Source organism: Phyllobates terribilis, unplaced genomic scaffold (genome assembly GCF_046119375.1).
Source record: "Phyllobates terribilis strain yellow unplaced genomic scaffold, ASM4611937v1 Scaffold_4__5_contigs__length_816908805, whole genome shotgun sequence".
In the NCBI taxonomy this organism is placed as follows: domain Eukaryota; kingdom Metazoa; phylum Chordata; class Amphibia; order Anura; family Dendrobatidae; genus Phyllobates; species Phyllobates terribilis.
This window is the reverse complement of record NW_027362764.1, coordinates 387,368,545-387,394,019: the sequence shown is the minus strand read 5'-3', so window position 1 is coordinate 387,394,019 and position 25,475 is coordinate 387,368,545. Positions and strand designations below refer to the sequence as shown.

Genomic DNA, 25,475 nt, shown 5'->3' with positions numbered 1-25,475 from the left:
TACTTTGTTTTTCCTTTATTATGCCTCTACAGTTAGAAAAACAGACACCAACAATGCATCCAACATGGAACATTTCAAAAAAAATAAAAATAACTTTATAGTTGTATATTTCTGAAAAACAATGACGGAGATTTACAAGTCATGAAAAACTCTTGATTTGCACAATATTTATTATACATCTTGTCCACCAAGGAGGCATGATCAGGGCTAGTTTTGTTTGGATGAGATTGGAATTGCTAAAAATACTATACATACACACGAGATTAGATATAATCTCATATTTTTATAATATATACACATTATACACAGTATCCATTATAAATACTGGATAATTTAGTAACAAAGGAATTTAGACAAGTTTTGGAATATTAAGAAAAAAATTTGTTCTAATTAAAAAAAAAAGTGACAGTGATGGTAATTATTGATCATTTATGAAGGAGTTTAAGGCAGAGTGTAGGGAAAAAGAAGGAGTTGGAACCTTCCGACTCTGCAGCCCTGGGCATGCCTCTACTGGAGAGGTGCATGATTTGGCAGGAAGGGGTCATGGCTCTACATGCAACACGGTGTGGCAGGAATTACAGCAAAATCATTTGGCACAAAGTAAGGCCAACAAAGAAGTGGTGTAAAGTTATCAATTCACATGAACCACTGATGAATCTGATGCACTTTAAAGGCTTGTGCACACTACCGTATTTTTGGTCGGAGTGCTATCCGACAAAACATTTAATTGCACTCGGACCAATGGGCACTCGGCCATGCAAGTCAATGAGTCCGGGGAAGAGGGGAAATCAGACTGCACTTGGATGACATCTCAGTGCAGTCCGATTTTCACGGACAGACAGAATGGAGCAATCCCCCAACCCGCACCATCGGAGAAAATCAGTTCATGCAGTGATCAAACTCTGATCAATGCCATTATCATTATCGGCCCAATTCTCTTTTTCATGAGAGAAAATACTGTCGTATGATCCTAGCCCAAGACGGGCTAGTCTAAGTTTTCATTATTTAAAGTGATTGTACAGGCTTGGGGTTCAAGACTGCAGTTACTCTGTGATTGCAGACTTGTGAATCCTCACAGCATGCAGCCTGCGAGCTGTCAGGATTCTCTGATGCCGAGAGGTGATGTGGCCACAAGTATACCATTTGCTTACATCCAGCCACATTCTGACTAGACGTGGCTGGGCTAGCTCAATCCACTTGTATTGAAAGGACTTACACGTCAAGTCAACACATGACCTCATGTACGCAAATTGCATAGTTGCGGCCACACGCTACTGGAGAATCCGGACACCGTACAGTGTGCACATTGTGAGGATTCACAAGCCTGCAGTCACGCAGAGTGACTGCAGCCTTAAACCCTAAACCTGGAAACTTTCTAAGGCCAGTTTCACACATCCGTGAAACGTAGATGATTCTAGCATCTTGAGACCCACGTCGACTGATGTGTATCCAGAACTGAGACAACTAGTTCATAGGCATTTATGAAGCAGTGAGCTCAGGACGAAAGCTCTGGCAGACTGGGTCTTAAGATACAAAAGCGGTCTTTGTTTCACAGATATGTGAAACCGGCCTAAAAGTTTGATAGAGGTAATAAATACCCTCCATAGACAATCTACAAAGTTTAGTTTTAGCAGTATTCATATTTTTCAGTGCGATTAAGGAGACCCGAGACCATAAGAATAAAGTTCTTACATCCATCATGAAAGAGAAGTTAGGAAATTCTGCAAATTTTGCTTTTTATTTTGTTCTTTTTCCTCTTGACCAAGCAGCATTTTTAACCTTGAAAAATGGAATTTGCCCTTCTTTGCGGACTTTGCTCTTGGGGCTGGTGAAGATGTGGCAGAGGCGCACAACCTGCAAAATTTGGGGGTAAATTTATTAAGCATTTATCAAATTCTACAACACAAATCAAGCATTACATATTATCAAACAGCTAGTTACTCCTTTTCCTTTACACTTTCTGCCTCTACTGATGATGGCTGTAGCAGTCATTCACTAGCTAGTCAGAAGAGGAAGCAGGGAACCATGCAACAATGCTGAGTATCAGTGGCACTTCAGTGATGTAAAGTGTCTTTATGTGTGTGGGTAGGTATGTTTTTCCTTAGACAAGTACCTGAATATAGGGGGTTAACAATAATTTTTATTTATATAGCGGCAACATATTCCACAGCACTTTACAATTAATGGTTACAACTTAAGTGAGAACTGTATTTTTAGCAGACTTCACATATATTACAAAGTACTATTGATTTATGCACCCCAAAGCTGGATTTAATATTGCTGTTTAATTTCCTCCATACTTCCATGCTGGTGCTGCTTCTGTCTGTGTATGGGAGATATAGCAGCTAGTCTCCTGCCACTAGCTCAGAGCCAATTGCAAATTAAGAAGATAAAGCGTGCTGATGGAAAAACCATGTGGAAATGCATGATGCAAGACATCTAATGGCCAGAGATTTTGCATCCATGAGGAACAACAATAGGTATGACAGCTTATTCTGATAAGTTACTTAAAAAAATAGTTACCCTTTAATTTTTGTAATTAATCATATGTGTACATACACTAATGTTTTGCGCCAAATTGTCCCTTTCTAAGCAGGGGCATTGTGATGGTCCGGAGTCCTTATACACCTACAGTAGGTGTCTGACGTTGCCAGCACATTTTTTGGAACCAACAGGTGTAAGGATGAATCATATCTGCCGTTTATGATGCAGTTTCTTTATGTTTAAGTCAGGTCTGAATCCAAAAAAGGAAGTGATAAGTATGAAGGAAAGACTCATACTTCTCATTTGTTCACACTCCTGTGTTAGACAAACTACAAAGCACCAGAAACTTCATGTGTGAATAGAGCATAAAACCGATGTGCTGACAATGCAACACCCTACATAGATTTAAAATGGTCAAGATACTTTAAAGTAATTTTACAGAGATTATAATGAATTTCGCCAGCTACAATGTGAAAAATGTAAAAAAACAAAACAAAACAAAAAACACAAGCACACATTTAGAAAATATGTTATACCTGGGTGTTAGTACAGGGCTTCGGGTTTTAGAGCCGAGCTTCTCTTCACTGTAAGATAGGTTGACTTTTCGATTAGATCCAGGCTTTCTTAAATCAGGAGATGCAAAATTCCTAATGATCTTGGGGGTACCTGGACTGTTTGCAATAACGATTCTGCTTTCACCAGGATACCTGGAAATCATTTGGCAAGTATTACATGTAACTACCTAAAACAATCAGAAGTATGAAGTTAACAGGAGAAGCAAATACTGTCCTACTACTTACAAATAAAATCACCATTCCCACTTAACAATATAACAACTATTAAACGCAAAAAAGGAAAATTATTAAATAGTTACGTTAACTTAATAAATGACAGTACCGTGGCAAAAGCTGCCATTTCACATAGAAAGAAAGCCCGGTATAGTCCAGTCTGTAGACTAGTCTGGTTTTTCTGAAAACCACTGATTTATATAGCACTATTGATGTGGAGCCTGTGACGTCCACAGTGGGATCGCCTACGGTACGGACGTCTGCTCCAGTATCAATTAGTCAATCAATCATGTCCTAAAATCACCACGCAACAATGATTCTGCTAGTGAGAGGAAAGCACGTGATCTAAATTGAACGCGCCGATTCCCAATATGAACTTGGAGTTTGCATGACACGTCTAGATTAATACATATATATATATGCAAAGCCTATTATTCAATTAACATTAATGCATTACATATTGGAAATATTCCAACGGAGGACATGGCCGGACACGCTCACACAGGTCTATCGGCTGATGTCAGTGTAAGTATAAGTGCTTCTCACTAAATTAGAATATCAAAAAGTTAATTTCAGTTCTTCAATACATAAAGTGAAACTCATATTATATAGAGTCATTAAAAATAGAGTGATCTATTTCAAGTGTTTATTTCTGTTAATGTAGATGATTATGGCTTACAGCCAATGAATACACAAAAGTCATTATCTCAGTAAATTAGAATACTTTATAACAGCTTGAAAAATGTTTTTAAAATCCGAAATGTTGGCCTACTGAAATGTATGTTCAGTAAATGCACTCAATACTTGTTCGGGGCTCCTTTTGCATCAATTACTGCATCAATGCAGCGTGGCATGGAGGCCATCAGCCTGTGGCACTGCAGAGGTGTTATGGAAGCCCAGGTTTCTTTGATAGCAGCCTTCAGCTTGCCTGCATTGTTGGGTCTGGTCTCTCATCTTCCTCTTCACAAGATTCTCTATGGGGTTAAGGTCAGGTGAGTTTGCTGGCCAATCAAGCACAGTGATACTGCTGTTTTTAGACCAGGTATTGGTAATTTTGGCAGTGTGGACAGGTGCCAAGTCCTGCTGGAGAATGAAATTTCCATCTCCAAAAAGCTTGTCGGCAGAGGGAAGCATGAAGTGCTCTAAAATCTCCTGGTAGATGGCAGCGCTGACTTTGGTCTTGATAAAACAGAGTGGACCTACACCAGCAGATGACATGGCTCCCCAAACCATCACTGATTGTGGAAACTTCACACTAGACCTCAAGAAGCTTGGATTGTGGCCTCTCCACTCTTCCTCCAGACTATGGGACCTTGATTTCCAAATGAAATGCAAAATTTACTTTGCATTTACTTAGTGTCAATGACTGCCTTCTGGACATCTGTCAAGTCAGCAGTCTTCCCCATCATTGTGGAGCCTACTGAAACAGACTAATGGACCTTTTTAAATGCTCAGGAAGCCTTTACAGGTGATTTTTGTTAAATTATTCTAATTTACTGAGATAATGACTTGTGTTTTCATTGGCTGTAAGCCATAATCATCAACATAAACAGAAATAAACACTTGAAATAGATCACTCTGTTTGTAATGACTATATAGGAGTTTCACTTTTTGTATAGAACTGAAATAAATGAACTTTTTGATGAAATTCTAATTTAGTGAGAAGCACATGCATGTACCCGATGAATTGAGGCTATTTATAGATTCTAGCAAAACGAGTTTGAAAGCGGTCTTGATGCACAATGGTAACGAAAAACTGTGTGCTCTATGTGAGAACTGACACCCCTCAGCAACGCCCATGATCAGTGCTAGAACCAATCGCGGGCGTTTAACCCCTGCAATGCCGCTATCAATAGTAAGAGTGACATCGCGGGACATCGCAGAGGGATTGGACTCCCTCTGTGCTTCCATCAGCACAACGGTGCAATCGCGTTATGCTGATTGTCTTCATGGTGACCCCCCTGCCCCAAGATGCCCGAGGGGTCCTTCAGGAATGTGGCCTGTCAGCACCTGCTCAGAGAGCAGAGACCCCCTTCCCTGCCTGTCAGATGCTGATCCAATGCTCTGCAGAAGCATTGCAAAGTATTAGATCAGCAACCAGGGCAGGGAAAGTTGATGTCCCATAGTGGGACAATGTAAAAAAAAAAAAAAGTTGTTAGAAAAAGGAGATTACTAAATAAAAAAAATAAAAAATCCAATACTTTTATCTGTGTAAAGAAAAAAAAATACACATTTGGCATCGCCGCGTAAGGAACAACCTGACCTATAAAACTGTCTCACTAGTTACCCCTTCAGTTTACACTGTGTTATGGAGACCCTCTTTGGTTTAAGGAGAACTTTGGAATAGACAGCAAAGGGTCTTCACATTGCCAGTGAGATTCAAATTAAAATACTTCATTGATGAAGGGAGAGAGACAAAATACATGCGACAAGCATTGTCAGCAGGTAGAGTCTTCTGGTGTGGCAACAAAGACTCACCACATTTATTAGCTAGACAATACAGAACTACAATTGTTACATACAACTGGACAGGAAACCGAAATAGACTATCAGCAATAACACACTTCCCTTGGCCCAACGTAAAACCTTCTTATCAGGGAATTCATAGGAAACCAGTATCTTAGTCAGACATTCCACAATGTACAGTAAGTCTTAAGCAGAGGCCACAGACATTTAATAATGAATCTAGATTAAAAATTAACCATAACTGTAAAAAAAAAATAAACAAGGCAAAAAACTATGCTTCATCATACCGCCGAACAAAAAGTTTTATAAAACAAGATCAAAAAGACGAATGTAAATAAAAAAAATGGTACAACTCAAAAAGTAATCTTGTACCCCAAAAAACAGGCCGCCATATAGCTCAGTCAGCAGGGGAAGGGGGGAGGGAATAGTTACAGCTCTCAGAATAAAGCGATGCAAAAATTATTATTAATCGTACTGACCCGAAGAATAAAGCTGCCTTATCAATTTTACTACACACCAAACAGCATAAAAAAATCCCCCCAAAAAATTCTGAATTGTTGGTTTTTGTTAATTTTGCCTCCCAAAAATCGGAGTAGAAAGTGATCAAAGGACGTAATTCGCCCGAAAATGGTACCAAAAAGGTCTACTCGTCCCGCAAAAAACAAGCCCTCACATGAGTGTCAGCCAAAATATGGAAAAATTATAGCTATCAAAATATGGCGAAGCAAAAACTTGTTTTTACAATAAAAAGCGTATTTTAGTGTGTGATAGCTGCCAAACATAAAAACATAAATCTGGTATCGCTGTAATAGCACCGACCTGAAGAATAAAGTCAAACGAGGAATTGCGTAAAAAAATAAAATCAATTCTTCACATGCTGTTGATTTGTCCATTCTGCATCCCAAAGATCGCAGTAAAGATCGGCGCACATGTATCCTGCGCTCTACGCTGAGTGCTTACACCGGGGTTTCCACGTAAATCTCTGAAATATGTGATTCAGACAGAACCCCCAGTGGAAGATTCCCTGTAATATGGTAGATGGAGGCACCGTGGACGCCATAGGATCTGTGATCAGCCAGTGTCAGTCTTTTTACTCATGTGTAAATGCAACGTTATTCAGACGGAAACCCAGGAAGAAGATTCCCTATAATAAGGCACTGTAGACACAGTCTGGCCTGTGATCTGGCAGTATCTGTCTTTTTAAGTGTGCATAAAAGTGCCGTCGGTCAGTTTTATGCTCTTCTGAAAAGATGGACAGAGCTGAACAGAGGCCAGACGGAGTCCAGAGTAAGGCTATGTGCCCACGTAGCGTTCTTGTAGCGTTTTTGCGGCATTCTTACGGCCGCGAAAACGCCTGTAAAACCGTCTGCCATGCAAAGCAATGTGAATTCAGATGTGCTGTGCACATGATGCGCTAATTAGCAAGCCGAATTCGCATTGCGTTGCAAAACGCAGCATGACCATTTCTACCGCGATTACGCCGCAAATTAGCGGCCATTGAGGAACATTGAAATGCAGCAAACCCGCAGGTATGTATGGATTTGCTGCGTTTCAATTAAATTCAATGGCCGCGAATTCACGGCATAATTGTGGTGCGTGTGGTACCCAGGATGAAGAGGAGACTAAAACTCCTCTTCATCCCGGCTACCACACGGTGAAAAAAATTAAAGTTAAAAATAAAAAAAACCTGTATACTCACCTCCCCGGTCACGTGACCATCAGCTGATTAAATGACGTCACCGCAGGTCCTGCCAGTACACCGCGGGATGCCGAGGAGGGAGGATCGCCGCTGCCGGGAGGAGAACGGGGGCTGCCGGAGAGGTGTGCATACAGTTTTTTTTTTTATTTTTAGCTTTTTTTTTTTTTCTTGCTTTTTTTACTATAGATGCAGCATTTAAAGCATGTAAGTTGGTCACACAATTTAAATCCATGCCAGCTGCATGCATTTATATTGTGTGACCAACTTGTCAAGCACTTTTCCAAGTGATGCTCAAAAACGCATGTAAAAACGCTTCTCCCTGCCAGAAAAAAAAAAAATGTAAATCTGCATGCGTTTTTTCTGCCAGGGAGAGGCAAAAATGCTCCGCATCAAATCTGCATCGTGGGCACTTACCCTAACGCTGCTGCCTCATTATAGTGAATAGATCCCTCGGGGGTTTCATCTGAATCACGTCACTCGGAGATTTAGATGGAAACCCCAATAGAAGTTCTCAGCGTAGAGCACAGGATAAATGCGATCCCAAACGTTAAGTAAAATTTTCCCAATAAAAGCTTCAACGCCATTCACAAAAAAAAAAAAAAAAAAAAAAAAAAACACAAGTCCCCACTCAGGTCTGTCATCTGTTAACGGAAATATAGGGGGCTTCCAAGTTACTCGTAACACAAAGGGTCTGGAAATGCAATATGGCACCTCACCCTCCAAAAGAAATGCTGCCAATTCTGCTCTGCAAAATCCAAATGCCCCCCTCCCTTCTGAGTTTCACTGTGTGCCTAAACCACATTTAGCGTCCACATGTTTGGTATTTCTGTAGCGATGAGAGCCCGCCTGATTTATGGGTGCGGGTCACCACACTGGCAGTTTGCAATTTTCACCCAGCAACATCCACTGCTGCTTGTTTCAAGAAAACACCCATAGAGTCAAAATAGTCACTACACCAGTAGATAAATTCACAAAGGGGTATCATATCCAAAATGGGATCACTTGAGGGGGATTCTGCTTTTCTAGCACGTAAGGGCTCTGTATACAAAGTCTGCGAACCATACTTCTGGGGAGGTTTCCACTGTTTAGCCACATCAACTGCTCTCCAAACGCAACATGGCGGCCGCTAATTATGGCAGCAAATTTTACATTCAAAAAGTCAAATAGTGCTCCTTCCCTTCCAAGCCCTGCCGTGCGCCCAAACAGTTTTCCTCAACATATTGGGTATCTGCACACTCAGGGAAAATTGCACAACAAATTTTGGGGTCCTATTACCCTTGTGAAAGTAAAAAAAAAAAAATTGGTCTAAAGTAATTTTTTGTAAAAAAAAAAAGTTAATTTTACTTTTTCCTTCCACATTCCATTAATTTCTGTGAAGCACATGAAGGATTAATAAACTTCTTGAATGTGGTTTTGAGCACCTTGAGGGGTGCAGTTTTTAGAATGGTGTCACTTTGGGGTATTTTCTGTCATATAGACCCCTCAAAGTCACTTCAAATGTGATGTGGTCCCTAAAAAAAATGGTTTTGTAAATTTTGTTGTAAAAATGAGAAATCGCTGGTCAACTTTTAACCCTTATAACTTCCTAACAAAAAAAAAAATTAAAAATTATATATCCAAAATTGTGCTGATGTAAAGTAGACATGTGGGAAAAGTTATTTATTAAAATCAGTCATGTCACACAAAATAGTTAAGGGCATAAAAATTCAAAGTTTGAAAATTGCAAAATTTTCAATCTTTCACAAATAAACGTACGGGAAGTCATATCAAAGAAATTTTACCACCATCATAAAGTACAATATGTCACAAAAAAATCTCAGTATCAGTGGGATCCGTTGAAGCGTACTGGTAATGCAATACTATTACTCTCCTTCATGTTTTCTTTGTCCAGGTAAAACCTAATAAAAACTATTTCAGTCCAGACCTTTTTTCACTTCTTGGGTCAGTCATGATGCAAGAGGGGGAAAGGAGTGGGGGAGGGGCTGCAATTTGTGATACAATGGCTCTTCTGTGGTACCAGAAGTGCTAGTTTTCACAAGATTTAGGGCTTGTTCACACGTTGCGTTTTTGCCAGTTTTTCTGCCAAAAAAACGCTGTCTTACTGTCCCTGCAAAGTGAAAGATTTATGAATTCTCATGCAAATGCTGCTTATTTTTTCTTTGTAGATTTTATGCAGTTTCAAATCTGCAGCATGTCAATTTTTCAGCATTTTTTCACACACTAATGCATGGGGAGAAAACAAAAAATGCATGCATTTCACATTTTTGGTGCAGAAATGCTGCAAATACTTGTGCACATACCCCTAAAAGAAGGCTGTCATCAGACTCATGTTGCCGAAACCAGGGGCAGCATAAATCAGCGCATGGCTGACAGATCTCTAACCGTGTACATACAGGCTGTTCTACAGATGCTCTGACCCAGTGGTTTACCCATCACAATTGGGTCAAAGTCGCTCAGCTCCTCTTGCAAATTTTTCCGGCTTCCAACATATGAATTTCATTAATTCACGGCTCCCTTATCACATTTTACAGATGACACGGTAATCAGATGAATTCAGTTCAGTCATTGGTTATAATGTCATTGCTGATCTGTGTATACATATATACAATTACATTCCTTATACCAGTTTATGTGACAGTCATCACCTCACTGACCTGGCTCTATCTTATCACAGATACATGGCTACATGCAAAGAGGCAATGTGATAGAACGACCAACTACTTTTAGTCTGTTAAGTCATTATTTTAAATTGCAGAAAAAATATATATATATATCACGACTTCCCTTAAGCCAAATGTGCCCTTGAAATTTGCAATCTCTACCCATGAGCACACAACAATCACATTATCTGTCAGTCAGTTTAATGAAAATTGATCCAGCAAGAAAGTACTGCTGGTATAATCTATCGATTTATAAGTTACATAAGGAGGTTGTGTGCGTAAATGCTAACAAGTGTAAGCGGTAAAGTCAATTATCTACAGAACTCAAAAAGTTTTATGCCAGTCTGGCAGAATACAATGAACATGAGATTTATGAAGCCACCTTACAGCACAGGCTACTTGGCTCCCCATGTTCCCTACAATCCCAGCTAGACAGGATAGCCCTTCCACCTTACTGTGTCATCACCATGCTGCCATGACTGGATTTGCCCCCCTCCCCTTATACCCCATTGCAGCTTGCAGTGGTGGGGGAGGCTTTTTTGCAGCTTTTTTCTGCAGCCAAAACCTCCTCTCTTGGCAGTAAAAATGCTGCATTCATAACGCAGGTTTTGTGGCATTTTGCGGTGCTGATTATATGTTTGATTTGTCTACAATACATGTTTAACCCCTTCCCGACCCGTGTCACACCGTTTGTGACATGGAAAACAGTTCGTTCCCGACCCATGTCACAGCGTCTGTGACATGGAGGGAAAGAGCCCCTGCAGCGCCTGCGAGCGGGGTCGCTCAGGTGTCACAGTTGCTACTGCAACTGGACATCCTGAAGTCGACCCCCTGGGGGGTGGATTAACCCCCCCGTGCCTGGGACCCCTCCGATTGGCTGTTTCATTTTCACTTTTAGTAAAACTGCCAATCGGTATGAATTAAATATTTCACCAATGAAAATTGGTGTAATATTTAAATCTGGGCATTGCCTGATGCTTACAGCATCAGCCATTGGCTGGGGGGAGTGTCACCTCTGTTCCCCCCCTCCCCCCAGATCTGATTGGGGGGCTAGCGTCACATGGATACTAGCCCCAATCAGATATGGAGGGATGGCTGAAACCTCCCAGCACCTTCCCAACCCTAGATCGTCTGCTGTGGACCCCCTGCTGCGGACCCCCTGCTGCGGACCCTGTGGATCGCGTCTGCCGCCGCCACCGCTGATCAGCGGTAAGTATTGCCGCCACTCCCCCCGCCCCCCTCTCCACCCCCCGCCCCCCTCTCCACCCCCCCTCCACTTTCATACCTGCACCCCGACCTCCGCTCCCTCTCCCACGTCTTCATCCACCGGCTGCTGCTCTCCTTCTGACAGCCGGTGGACTGTGATCACAGCAGCAGCAGGCTCAGTGTAAATGCCCTGCTCCTGTGATCAAACCCACCATCCCCCAGTCCCAGTGATATCACCCCCCACCTCCCAATAATCACCCCCTCCCCCAGTGTTCACCCCCCCTGTTCCCAGTGATCACCCCCCCCCGAAAACCCAGTAATCAGCCCCCTGCTCCTGCCAGCTCCTGCTCCCCTTTCTGCCCCAGTAATCACCCCCCGATGCTGCCGGCCTCCTACCCCCCTTGCTGCTGCCGGCTCCTGCCCCAGTGATCACCCCCCTTGCTGCTGCTTCTGGCTCCTCCATCTCCTCAGCCCCCTCCTACGTCTGACCGCCCCATACGTCTGACCGCCCCCTACGTGACTGCAGAAGGTTACACCAAGCACACACACGTACACTCACACTATAATAAAGTTTTTTTTTTTTTTTTTTTTTTTTTTTTTACACACGCACAAAGCACACAAAATGTCCCGCCCGTCCCGCTCATCCCAGTCTAGGGCGTACTCAGCTGAGGAGGCTATGTCAGGTTGGTGTGTGTGTGTTGTAGTGTATGAGATTGGGTGTGTGTGTGTGTTGTGTGTGTGGTGTATGCACTACAATATACCACACCGCACACCAACCTGACATGCACTACACAATGGTGTCCACTAACAAATTGGAACCCTTTGCGTTTGGAGAGTCCCTGTGTGCCCAAACATTGGAGCTCACCAACAAGTGACCCCATTTTGGAAACTAGACCCCCCAAGGCACCTATATAGATGCATAGTGAGCACTTGGAACCCCCAGGTGCTTCACAAATTGATTGATAAAAATGAAAAAAAAACACTTTTTTATTTTTACGGATTAATTTCCTAAGGACCTGGGGGTCCCAAGTGCTCACTATGCATCTAGATAGGTGCCTTGGGGGGTCTAGTTTCCAAAATGGGGTCACTTGTGGGGGAGCTCCAATGTTTGGGCACACAGCGGCTCTCCAAACGCAACATGGTGTCTTCTAACAATTTGAGTCGACAATTTGTTAGCGGACACCATGTTGCTTTTGGAGAGCCGCTGTGTGCCCAAACATTGGAGCTCCCCCACAAGTGACCCCATGTTGGAAACTAGACCCCCCAAGGCACCTATCTAGATGCATAGTGAGCACTTGGAACCCCCAGGTGCTTCACAAATTGATTCATAAAAATGAAAAAGTGGAAAAAAAAACACTTTTTTGATTTTTACGGATTAATTTGTGAAGGATCTGGGGGTTCCAAGTGCTCGCTATGCATCTAGATAGGTGCCTTGGGGGGTATAGTTTCCAAAATGGGGTCACTTGTAGGTGAGCTCCAATGTTTGGGCACACAGCGGCTCTCCAAACGGGACATGGTGTCCGCAAACAAATTGAATGGAAAATCGGCTCAAATTGTTAGCGGACACCATGTTGCGTTTGGAGAGCCCCTAATGTGCCTAAAAAGTGGAGCTCCCCCACAAGTGACCCCATTTTGGAAACTAGACCCCCCAAGGCACCTATCTAGATGCATAGTGAGCACTTGGAACCCCCAGGTGCTTCACAAAATGATCTGTGAAAACAAAAAAGTACTTTTTTTTTTTCACAAAAATTTTCTTTTAGCCTAAATTTTTTAATTTTCACATGGGTAACAGGATAAAATGCATCCTAAAATGTGTTGGTCAATTTCTCCTGAGTACACTGATACCTCATATGTGGTCATAAACCACTGTTTGGGCGCATGGCAGGGCTCAGAAGAGAAGGAGCGCAATTTGACTTTTGGAGCTAATTTTCCATTCAAAAAGTAAAATGGCGCTCCTTCCCTTCTGAGCCCTGCCGTGTGCCCAAACAGTGGTTTATGACCACATATGAGGTATCAGTGTACTCAGGAGAAATTGACCAACAAATTTTAGGATGCATTTTATCCTGTTACCCATGTGAAAATTAAAAAATTTAGGCTAAAAGAAAATTTTTGTTAGAAAAATAAAAATGTTCATTTTTTTCTTCCATGTGGCATTAGTTCCTGTGATGCACCTGAAGGGTTAATAATCTTCTTGAATGTAGTTTTGAGTAGCTTGAGGGGTGCAGTTTTTGGAATGGTGTCACTTTTGGGTGTTTTCTGTCATGTACACCCCTCAAAGGGACTTCAAATGTGATGTGGTCACTAAAAAAAATGGCTTTGCAAATTTTGCTGGAAAAAAGAAAATTTGCTGATGAAATTGTGCTGATGTAAAGTAGACATATGGCAAATGTTATTTATTAACTATTTTGTGTCACATCACTCTCTAGTTTAGCAGAATAAAAATTCAAAATTTGAAAATTGCAAAATTTTCAAAATTTTTCCCATATTTTTGATTTTTTCACAAATAAACGCAAATATTATCGACCTAAATTTAATACTAACATGAAGCCCAATATGTCACGAAAAAACAATCTCAGAATCGCTAGGATCCGTTGAAGTGTTCCAGAGTTTTTACTTCGTAAAGGGACACTGGTCAGAATTGACAAAAATGCCAAGGTCTTTAGGGTCAAAATAGGCTGGGTCCTGAAGGGGTTAAAGGTAATCTGTCACCCCCTGGGCGATATCAGACCTCTACTATGGCCATACAGGTGATAGAAAAGTAAATCTATACTTACCTGTATGGCCCATAGCAGAGGTTTGATTGCAGAGAAATCTGGTTTTATAAAAACTGTTTTCCAGAGGCTTGGCGTCCCTGGGACGCCAAGCAAACCCCTCCTATATGCTTACTATTCCCCTAAATCGCAGCCTCTGTGATAAATTACCATATTCCCCCTCCCCTGCACGTCACAGGGCCCTGTGACATGCCCTGCTCTGCCTCCACTACCGCGTATGTGCAAAGCGCCACTCCCATGGAGCGCGCTTTGTTTCCCTCCGGCCCCATTCAGCTGCGTACTGCGCCACAGCCTTGCATTGCGCAAGCGACGGTGAATCACTGAGACTTCCGCTCCACTTGCAGTACGCAGCCAAATGGGGCAGGAGGGAAACAGAGCGCGCTCCATGGGAGCGGTGCTTTGCACATGCGCAGAAGGGGAGGCAGAGCAGGGCATGTCACAGGGCCCTGTGACGTGCAGGGGAGGGGGGGGGAATATGGTAATTTAGCACAGAGGCGGCAATTTAGGGGAATAGTAAGCAGATAGGAGGGGTTTGCTTGGCATCCCACGGACGCCAAGCCTCTGGAAAACAGACTTTATAAAACCAGATTTCTCCGCAATCAAACCTCTGCTATGGGTCATACAGGTAAATATAGATTTACTTTTCTATCACCTGTATGGCCCATAGTAGAGGTCTGATACCGCCCAGGGGAGTGACACATTCACTTTAATAAAGAAAGTTGTATTCAAAGATGCAGCAAAAAGAAAAAAAAAAATCACTGCAAAACATGTTTGCAGTGTGGCTTTTTTTTTTGCACTCTTTGCTTTCGATGGGTGAAAAAAACATGCTGCAAAAACGCTGAAAGACACTGCAGTTCTCAAATTTAGTCAGAAAAAAAAAAAGTGTGCAATGCATTAGATTTTTTAAATATGATCGGTTTTACCGGTAGTGTAAAAGGCAGCTTTTCTGCAGAAAAAAAACGCTCCCAAAACACTTTGTGCGACCATAACCTAATTCTAAAACACTTCTGCAATTCTGGGCCAAATAATGATTCATGGCAACCAATTCATAACTATTTAGTGCTTGGACTTTATCAAAATATGTCTTTGTATATCCACTTTTGAGGATTGACCACAGGTTCCCAATGGGATTGAGATCTGGGGAGTTCCTGAGATCCTGGCTATGGACCCAAAATGTCAAAGTTTTGTTCACCAAGTCATCTTGTTACCACTTTTACCTTGTGACACCATGCTGGAAATCTCATTGATTAACCCCTTAACCCCCGGGTCATTTTAAGTTTTTGTGTTTTCGTTTTTTGCTCCCCTTCTTCCCAGAGCCATAACTTTATTTTTCGGTCACTATGGCCATGTGAGGGCTCATTTTCTGCAGGATAAGTTGTACTTTTAAACAACACCATTGGTTTTACCATATTGTGTACTGGAAAATGGCAAAAAATTCCAGGTGCGGTGAAATTGCAAAAAAGTGCAATTCCACAGTTTTGTTTTGTTTTTTTTTACCATGTTCACTAAATGCTAAAACTGACCTGCCATTATGATTCTCCAGGTCATTATGAGTTTGTAGACACCAAACACGTATGGGTTCTTTTTTATTTATGTGGTGGAGAAGAAAAAAAAAAATCCACCCGCAGCATCTCCATTTTTAGGGATCTGGGGCCCAGCGAAGGTTTACTTTTTGCGCGCCGAGCTGACGTTTTTTTATTGATACCATTTTGGGGTAGATACGATGATTTGATCACCCGTTATTGCATTTTATTGCAAAAATAATTCTGGCGTTTTGATATTTTTCTCATTACACCGTTTACTGATCGGATTTATTTATATATTGATAGATCGGGCGATTTTGAACGCTGCGATACTAATTTTTTTTCTTGTTTAATTTATTTTGAACGGGGCGAAAGGAGGGTGATTTGAACTTATATATTTTTTAAAACTTTTTTTTTTCTTTTTACTTGCTTCAATAGCCATCAGACTGCTTGTGTGTAGCAGAATCGCTCACTTGTAGGGAGTACAATTGGGGGAGAAAGGTTGAACTTGATGGACCTAGGTCTTAATTCAATCTGTGTTACTATGAGCGCTGACCGCTGGGTGGTACTCATAGCATCCTGGCAATGACAACCGCAGGGGTCTCCTGCAGACTCCGGGTTTTCATGCCAACCCATCAGCGACCCGCGGTCATTTGACACGGGCGCCGATGGGTGGGACTTATGGCGTCATTCTGCCACGGCCATGTTTGATGTCGCTCTCAGAGATAGACAGCGGCATTTAACATGATAATAGCTGCGGGTGGATTGTGATTCCACTCGCGGCTGTTAGGGGCACATGACAGCTGTACAGATCAGCTGTCATTTCCCCGGAAAGTCGCGGGCTCATCGCCAGAGCCCGTGCTGATGGACTGCAGAGGATTGAGGTAAAGTTATTTACTCTGATGTAGACCTCTTCATACTGTTTGGGACATCTGGAAGAATGATTGTCTGGAGAAGAAAAGGTGGGTGCTACCATAAGTCCTGTGTCATGCCAGCAGTAAAGCGTGCTGAGATCATTCATGTGTGGGCTCACTCACAATTTTAACTATGAACACTGCCATGAATTAAGAATGGTATTGAAACATCCCTCAAAAGCAATGATTTAGCAGCAGTTTGATGAACAATGCTTTTTCTAAAATGCTGGAGCACCACGTCACAAGGCAAAAAATGATAACTATGTGGCTCGGTGAACTAAGCATTTACATTTTGGGTCCATGGCCAGGAAACTCCCCAGATCTCAAACCCACTGAGAACCTGTAGTCATCCTCAAAATACAATAAACAAAACACACAGGCCTTGTTATAAACTCAAAGTACTGACTAAGCAAGAATAGGTTGTCATCAGTCCCAGTAGATAATATCAAGCATGCCAGAACCAATTGCAAGAATCTTCGGGAAAAAAAAAGGGTCAACACTAATTATATTGAGAAAATCTCGGTACTCAGTCGTATGATTTTATTAAAATTTAATGGCAGTCCACAGCAAATAAAATAAACGTTTCGGTCAACATGACCTTCATAAGTGTACCGATTGCTGGGAGTGATGTGAGAGAAGGAGAGGGAGGACACAATGTCTCATCCAAGATGGATCTAGAGCACCTGGTGGGATAGAAATGGCTGGAAACGCAGAGTCCACCGCTAGTTTCAGTGTGCGCTGGTGGCTGGAAACTAGCGGTGGACTCTGCTTTTCCAGCCACTTCTATTCCACCAGGTGCTCTAGATCCATCTTGGATGAGACATTGTACACTGATGAAGGTCGTGTTGACCTTAAAGTTTATTTTATTTGCTGTGGACAGCCATTAAATTTTCATAAAATCATACGACTTTGAGTGCCAAGATTTTCTCAATACTATTACAGCACTGGACCCTACTCATGCACCTTGGTCCAGTAGTGCTGCTGTTTTCTACATTAACACTGTAATTATAGCCCTGATATTTTTGTCAATAAAAGTGTAAAAAACTTATGAAATGCTTATAATTGTACTTCAGTAACCAGAGTAAAAGATCTAAAAAAAACTGAAGCAGCAAACATGGAAACAAAACTTTGTGTCAGTTTCGAAACTGTTAGCCACAACTGTACAATGTACACAAGCACTCTGTAGCATTATAGTATGCAAACTGAAATATATGAAATTTGAATAGCATTACTGATCTAGAGAATAGAAATAAATGAGGAATCTTAGCGCATAAATTGGCCAATTCATATGTACCCGGAAGCCACGGTAAGGAGACTCTCGTTGCTGAGAACCTGTCTAGTGTGAATCTTAGACTGACACCTATGTGTATATGGGTAGGTAGGATCCTGCTATAATTAAAACCGCTTCAGTCTAACAGAGGATTAACACTAGATAGCAACAACAGTCGCCTTACTGTGACTGCCGAGTGTACATGAATTGGCCAATTTATGAGCTAGGTATTCTCAATTTTTCCTATTTTCTAAAGCAGTAATGCAATTCAAATTTCATATATTTCATGTTTGCATACTATAGTGCTACAGAGTGCTGCTTTATTTGTTAGTTATATATGAAGATGGCTACTCTCAGTAAGCACCTGTACACACCAGTTTACTGTTTTGAAAGTGACGGTCAGTTTTTTGATACTTCTACAATGTACAGAACCAGAAAGCTTTTCACTTTTCAACAGGAGATGATCTGCGAAGCGCAGCAGTGGCTTCTGTTCCATACACTCTACATCTAGATACCATCATAGGTAATAAGTGATGTATGGGGGTGCCGGACTTCCAATACTGATGACCTATTATAAGAATAGATGGATATAAAAGTCATGGACAACTGCTAAAGGGAAGCAGGCATCAGGATTTACTGCAATAATGTATTAGGAGTGCTGTAACACCTACCTAATCATCCCCTTATAAGTTAGTGTTGATGCAGGGGCACCATACCAAGTCGTAGACTGCTGTCACTCATCTTATCCATTGTGTCAAACATGCCTCTATGAACGGGAGAACAGCAAACTGCTGGGATGAGTGGCAGTGTTCCAGTATGGCGCACGCTGGGATTAAACGTCATTTTTTCAAGAACTGCAGCAACAGTTAATAAGTAGACTATTCGAAACATTATTAGTGCTGATTCAGCACTCCTACACCATTATTGGGGTAAATCCTGATGACTGGATGCCTCAAAAGAAGAAAAAAAATGACACCAGGCCTGGGTGCTGGGACCCACACCGAATGCTAGATCAAAGGAGCTGATGTCATCAAAAACAAGAGAAAAGACTACAGAACCACCATTACCTCTTGCTGCAGCAACTACTGGATCTAGCACTAAACCAGACTATGCTTTACAGACACCACTTATATATTACTGAGGGGGGGTTAATGTGACCATCACTGTAAGCAGGGCTGTAAAGTCGGAATAAAATGGACCGACTCCAACTCCTAAAATATATAATAAATAGGGTACAGTAGTTCAATGCAGTTTGTGGGGAATATTTTTTCATAAGAATTTGGGAAAGTTATGAAATGTCCTGTAAATGTCTGTCCTATTCCTGATCTAAGGGTCTAGACTTTTAGCTGAGATTAATCTGTGCTACAGTAAATTTATCAATTAAATATGAGCCATGTATGAGGGAGTCGGAGTCGGTGTCATGGAAATTGAGGAGTCGGGGGTTTGGCTTACCGACTCCACAGCCCTGACTGTAAGACATCCTTGTGTGGTAATGTGTCCAGGGCCAAGGACAACAGAGTTCTGATTACACGCCAATATTCTTCAAACCAAACCGTAGCCGAGCACACAAAGAACATTTCCATCAATTCTCGCAGGCGAAAGGGAGGAAACTGCTCTCATCAAGGCGAGTAGCATCACTGCAACTCACTATGCAGAATTTGAGACAATCTACTCCCTTATTAAAGGAACAGTCAGCACAGAATGACTGTTCACACCAAGTACAGGTGCTCAGTGCATCATGGTGGGGCCAAACATTTATATACACCTTCTCAACTGCTTGGTTTCCATCTATCTCCACCCTTCTATGGCTCTATGAAGCGAGAGCTGTCAATTAAAGAAGAGGAGTTGGAGATGGAAGGAAAACAAGCAGGTGGGAAGGTGTATATAAATATTTGGCCCTGCCGCGAAGCACCAAGCGGCAGGACTTTGAACAGTCATCCTGTGCTGAAAGAGTTCCTTTCACCTTTACCAGTCGTGCTGCTGATAACACAAGCAGTTTGGGGAGTTAGAACTTGATCCGATTTCTTACCAGACAACTCCTAGAGAGTTTGTACTTCCTAAGGAGCTTTGCTTGCTTCAAATTAAGTCTGTGGCATTTGGCTTCTTTCTTTAGCAGGTTTTCAATCTGTGGTGTTATCTTCATTTTGGGCTTCAGACGAACCTTGTGATTATCCGGCAAACGGATTTGGAAACAAAACGGACAAATTCCTTTCTCTTTCCTCTTTTTCTCTGTAAAACCGAAATATTACTACATAATATTACACAGGAACTATAAAGTCAGGTTCTGGCAAGCAGATGAAGATCTGGGCAATTTTCCATTCACATGCCCGTTATCAATTCTGTATGACATCTGTCATTTTACAATCACAATTATAGAAATAAAAGGCCTAAAAGTCTGTTATGTAATCTTACAGGTACTCCAGATTTCTCTGGCATGCCAAAGATATACTGATAAGGAATATATATTGAGAGCCCCAAAGGGGACCGTGATTGTGTCTGTAAAGCGCTGTGGTATATGTTGGTGTTATACAAGTAAGCAAAATAAATAATCTTTGCAATGGATCCATTAAAAATGGTTGCTATAAGGATGGTTTATGTATGGCAGTCAGTGTTTGTTTTCTGTGCACGTCTCATTGGAAAAATGGAAGCTACCAGTGCATGCTGTGTTTTGTTTTTTGTTTTTACACAATTACGCTCATCTGAATTAGCCTAATTAAATAAAATCGGCCAATGTGCTTTCAGTCTCATACACACACACGATGGCAAAAGAAAAAAAAAAAAAAAAAAAAAGTCTGAACGAGGCATAGTACTAAAATACAAACAATTACAAAAATTCTACTTCAGAGCTGGAATTACAAAAAAAAAAAATAAAATTTTTTAGACATTGTGGTTTTTCTGGAGTGCAACTAAACTCTAAAAGGTCCATACAAAAGGGGAATATGGCCAATGTTGCCTGGGAGCCTATATTTAATAACCTCTATAGATACCAGTCAGCTCCATGGCACATTAGAAGGCAGGACGGACGTGATGGATAGAAAGACACTAGAAATAAACGTCAGTGATAGATGTAAGGGATATGAAGCCCCAATCTAACTTTACTCTAGAAAGACGGGAAATGCCTGTCCTTAATTTGTGTCAGACTTACTGATAAATGAGATGCCCATTATACAGGGGCTGAGAGAATGAATACATTTCACCCATGATATACTTACTTTCAGGCAAGCGATGAAGTGACCTACAAAAAAAAAAATAATAATGAAAATCCAGATAATTTATGTGGAAATGTGTGCAAGACTTACATATGCTGCATATAGCTTACATACAGCATCTTCGCAATATTATTATTATTAATAATAATAATAGATAAAGGGTTGTCCAGTACTTTTAAAAAAATGCCAGTGTGTTTTAATGATACATACAAGCTTCTTTCTAATTACCTCCCTCTGCTGTTTCTGCCTGTGAGCGGCGCTATCGGTGGCCACTCACAGGCCTCTGTGGGGACAGCTCCCTGCACAAACATTACATTTTTTAAGGCTATGTGCCCACGTTGCGGACCTGAAGCATATTTTTTACGCTTCTCCCTGGCGGGAAAATCGCATGCGGATATTACATGCGGTTTTCCCGCCAGGTAGAAGCGTTTGTGAGGCGTCTTTGCATGCATTTCCGCATGCGGGTTATCAAGCACTTCTCCAAGCATCACTTGGAAAAGTGCTTGACAACTTGTTCAGAATGGTAAAAAATAAAAAAATAAAGTTTATACTCACCTTCTGATGCATTCTCTGCCCCGTCCGGAGTCTTGAGTGGCTCACGCTGTTGTGTGCAGGACCTGCGGTGACGTCATTGAGTCATGTGGTGGGTCACATGACTCAATGATGTGGCAGGTCCTTCAGACAACAGCGCGACGGAGGGAAAACATCAGAAGATAAGTATAAACTTTATTTTATTCTTTTTTTTACAGGTTCTTTGGTACCCAGGTCTGGATGAGAGTCTCCTCTCATCCAGACTTGGGTACCATCCGCACATTGATTCCACTGCGCTTCCGCAAAATTAATGAACATGCTGCGGATTTTTGACCGCAGCATATACGCTGCGGAAAAATCCGCAGCATGGGCATTGACATTGCGGAATGCCATTGGGGACCATGGGGTGCGGATATACATGCGTTTTTCAAGCGTTTACGCTGCGGAAATTCCGCAGCATATACGCTTGAAAAACGCTACGTGGGCACACAGCCTAAGTGGCGAAAAAAAAAATCCAGTTTGTTTTGTTTTTTTAAAAGTCACAATTTTCCAAGACCCGTAGCATCTCTATTTTTTCGGGATCTGGGGCACAGCACCGACACTACTCACAAGTTGTAGAAAAACACTCCATCGCAGACCCCACATCTGCACCAGAACAAACCGTGCTGCTAACCCCTCTGGTAACACCATGGACACCACCAGGAAACCAGACAATCGTGGAAGGTCTGTCCTGGTTATTTGGAAACTATTCCATCAAACATGTGGAAGTCCCAGTACAAAGAGGGCAGGATTTCCACAAGCCACAGTCCTGCCTAGATCTGGCAGGCAGAGCTCGGGGAGGGGCACTTAGAGGTCACTATTTTGCCAACACCAACATTCACAAGTATGCTCTTTTTAAGAGGGTTGGCCACCTCTGGGGATTTATATTTTTATTAAATAAATGTATTTGGAGCTAATAATTATTTTCACAATTCATTTTTCTTAAAAACGTTGCGCCGTTTGGCTGTTACAGGCTTTTTGCTTTTCTAAATACAACTTTGATGTGGTGTCTGGTCTTACACGAGCTGAGAGAAGCTCAGAAAAAGATTAAAAAAAAACTACAAGCTTTCCCACTGGATCTTCTGCAGCCAGCAATAGACAGTGGAACAAAAACTGAAGTCAAAGTTTGCTCAATTTTTAATGATACCCAATTGCGAAAATCATTTTTAGCCAAAAATATATACATTTACGTAAAAAAGTATGGAGCATGGCATGTCTCCCGCTTTGGCACGAGCTCCGGCAATGAACCTGCACCTTTCTGGGGACATGACAGCTGATCTGATCATCTGTCATGTGCCCCTAACAGCCGCGAGTGGAATCGCAATCCACCGGCGCCTGATAACATGTTAAATGCCGCTGTCAATCTCTGACAGCGGCATTTAACATGGCCGTGGTGGAAGGATGTCACTAGTTCTACCCATCGGCCCCTCTGTCACATGACGGCGGGTTGCCATGACAACACAGGGTCTACAGGAGACCCCTGCAGTCGCCATTGCTGGGATGCTATGAGTGACGCCCTACGGTTGGCTCTCATAGTCAGTGAGCATTTCTGCTACACACAGGCGATCTGATAATCACAGCTTATAGTCTCAAATGGAAAATATATATATATATATATATATATATATAAAACATTTGGTATCGCTGTGTTCAGAATCGCCCGATCTATTAATTTCTAAAAAGAATCCGATTGGTAAATGGCGTAACGAGGAAAAAAAAAAAAAAAAAAAAAAAACAGAATTACGCTTTTTGTGGTCGCCGCAACATTGCAATAAAGGGCAATCGCAAAACATCGTATCTACCACAAAATGGTATCAATAAAAAAGTCAGCTCAGTACGCAAAAAAATAATCCATCCCAGAACCCGAAAAAAATAGCGATGCTACGGGTCTCGGAAAATTGTGACTTTTTAAAAAAATAAAACACTTTGGATTTTTTTTTCACCACTTAAGAAAAAGAACCTATATATGTTTTGTATCTACGAGCTTGTAATGACCTGAGGAATCATAAAGGCAGGTCGGTTTTACCTTGGAGTGAACGTGGTGAAAATAAAAAAAAAAAAAACACACCACAAGTATTGTGAAATAGCTTTTTTTGCAATTTCACTGCACTTGGAATTTTTTTCCCCGTTTTCCAGTACATGACAGGGTAAAACCAATGGTGTCGTTCAAAAGTACAACTCGTCCCGCAAAAGACAAGCCCTTACACGGCCAGATTGATGGACAAATAAAAAAAGTTATGGCTCTGGGAAGAAGGGGAGCAAAACAAAAACTGAGAAGGGCTGCGGCGTGAAGGGGTTAAACGCTTAGTGTGATGCCATGTACAGGATTGTGGGGGTGGGGAGAGGGCTCAGCTACATACAGGCTATATTAAATAGCCAAATTCTAGTTCTAAAAGCCACAGTCGGTAACCATTTATACCCTCAGCATTTATACAGAAAAATTCGAATCGACCCCCTTCTTCCTGCATTAAACTAAAGGAAAAAAAAACACATCTATACAGTTTATACACATTTATAGCTTTGTGGAATTGTCACAGAATGACATTCCCCGACCTGGAAAAGCCATAAAGAAACCATCAGTAACACGCGGCGACAATGGCCACACAGAAGTATACGGAGAGTCCGCACCGCAGAGCCGGGACCAGAGCCCCTGTCTGACCGCACACCATTACTGCCCCCCTGTGGTCACGCTAGGAACTCTCCAGGTCGTCCTGCTGCTCAGGACACGGCTAGAGGTGACCGAACCCACACGTGGAAAAGTGAGACAGCCACTGAGAAGTGGGGGGAGAAAACATGATATGGCCGCCACTCACATGAGGTGCCGGGACAGCCCGGGGCACGTGTCCTTCACGGCAGCGGCCGCTTCTCTAAGGAACTTGTTCCTCATGCCCGTCACCCCGGAGTAGCGGCTTGTGTCCAGGAGCTCGTGCGACTCTCCAGTGTCTATCACATGACAGACGCGAGTTCCTGCCGCAGGAGGGGCCGGCGCGCATGCGCGGCTAGGAGTCGTCGCGCGTTCATGCAGCTGGAAACTATGTGTAGCTGCCCGTCTGATGCAGACTATTACTGGGAGGTGTCAGAGCAGCATTCTAGCTCAGCATCAGGCTATGTGCCCACGTTGCAGAAATGAAGCAGAACATTTCTGCTTCATTTCCGCATGTCCTCTCCCAGAAAAAAACGCATGCGGAATTTGACACGCATTTTTCGCACGTTTATGATGCGTTTGGGCCTTGCGTTTTTTATTGCATTGACAAGGCAATTCCGCATGCGTAAATGCAAAATTAATGGACATGCTGCGGATTTTTGAGCGCATCAAAAACGCTGCGGAAAAATCCGCAGCATGGGCATTGAAATTGCGGATTCCCCTTGGGGACCATGGGGTGCGGATTACCTAGCGTTTCACAAGTGTTTACGCTGTGGAAATTCCACAGCATATATGCTTGTAAAACGCTACGTGGGCACATACCCTAAGGCTATGTGCCCACGTTGCATAAATGAAGCAGAAAATTTCTGCTTCATTTCTGCAAGTCCTCTCCCGGAAAAACGCATGCGGAATTCTGCACGCGTTTATCGCGCATTTTTCGCACGTTTATCACGCGTTTTCCACATGCGGAATTGCCTTGCGTTTTTTATGCATTGGACAAAGGCAATTCTGCTTGCGGAAACGCAAAATTAATTGACATGCTGCGGATTTTTGAACGCAGCATAAACGCTGCGGAAAAATCCGCAGCATGTGCATAGAACATGCGGAATCCCCTTGGGGACCATGGGGTGCGGGTTACCAAGCGTTTTACAAGCGTTTCCGCTGCGGAAATTCCGCATCAAAAACGCTTGAAAAACGCTACGTGGGCACACAGCCTTAGGCTGTGAGCCCACGATGCATTTTTTAAGAGTTTCTGCAGCGGCAATTCCGCT

General features: G+C 42.3%; 1 protein-coding gene across 1 annotated transcript; it reads right to left on the bottom strand.

Annotated features, from left to right (window-relative positions):
* Window positions 1-24,586, bottom strand: RMP24 (ribonuclease MRP subunit p24). The gene is made up of 5 exons (XM_073676633.1): window positions 24,374-24,586; window positions 20,994-21,016; window positions 19,811-20,010; window positions 3,021-3,226; window positions 1-1,854 (listed from the first exon to the last, which is right to left on the bottom strand). The coding sequence occupies exons 1-5, from the start codon at window positions 24,445-24,447 to the stop codon at window positions 1,698-1,700; spliced, it is 660 nt and encodes a 219-aa protein (XP_073532734.1). The 5' UTR covers window positions 24,448-24,586; the 3' UTR covers window positions 1-1,697.
* Window positions 24,587-25,475: the final 889 nt, after the last annotated feature.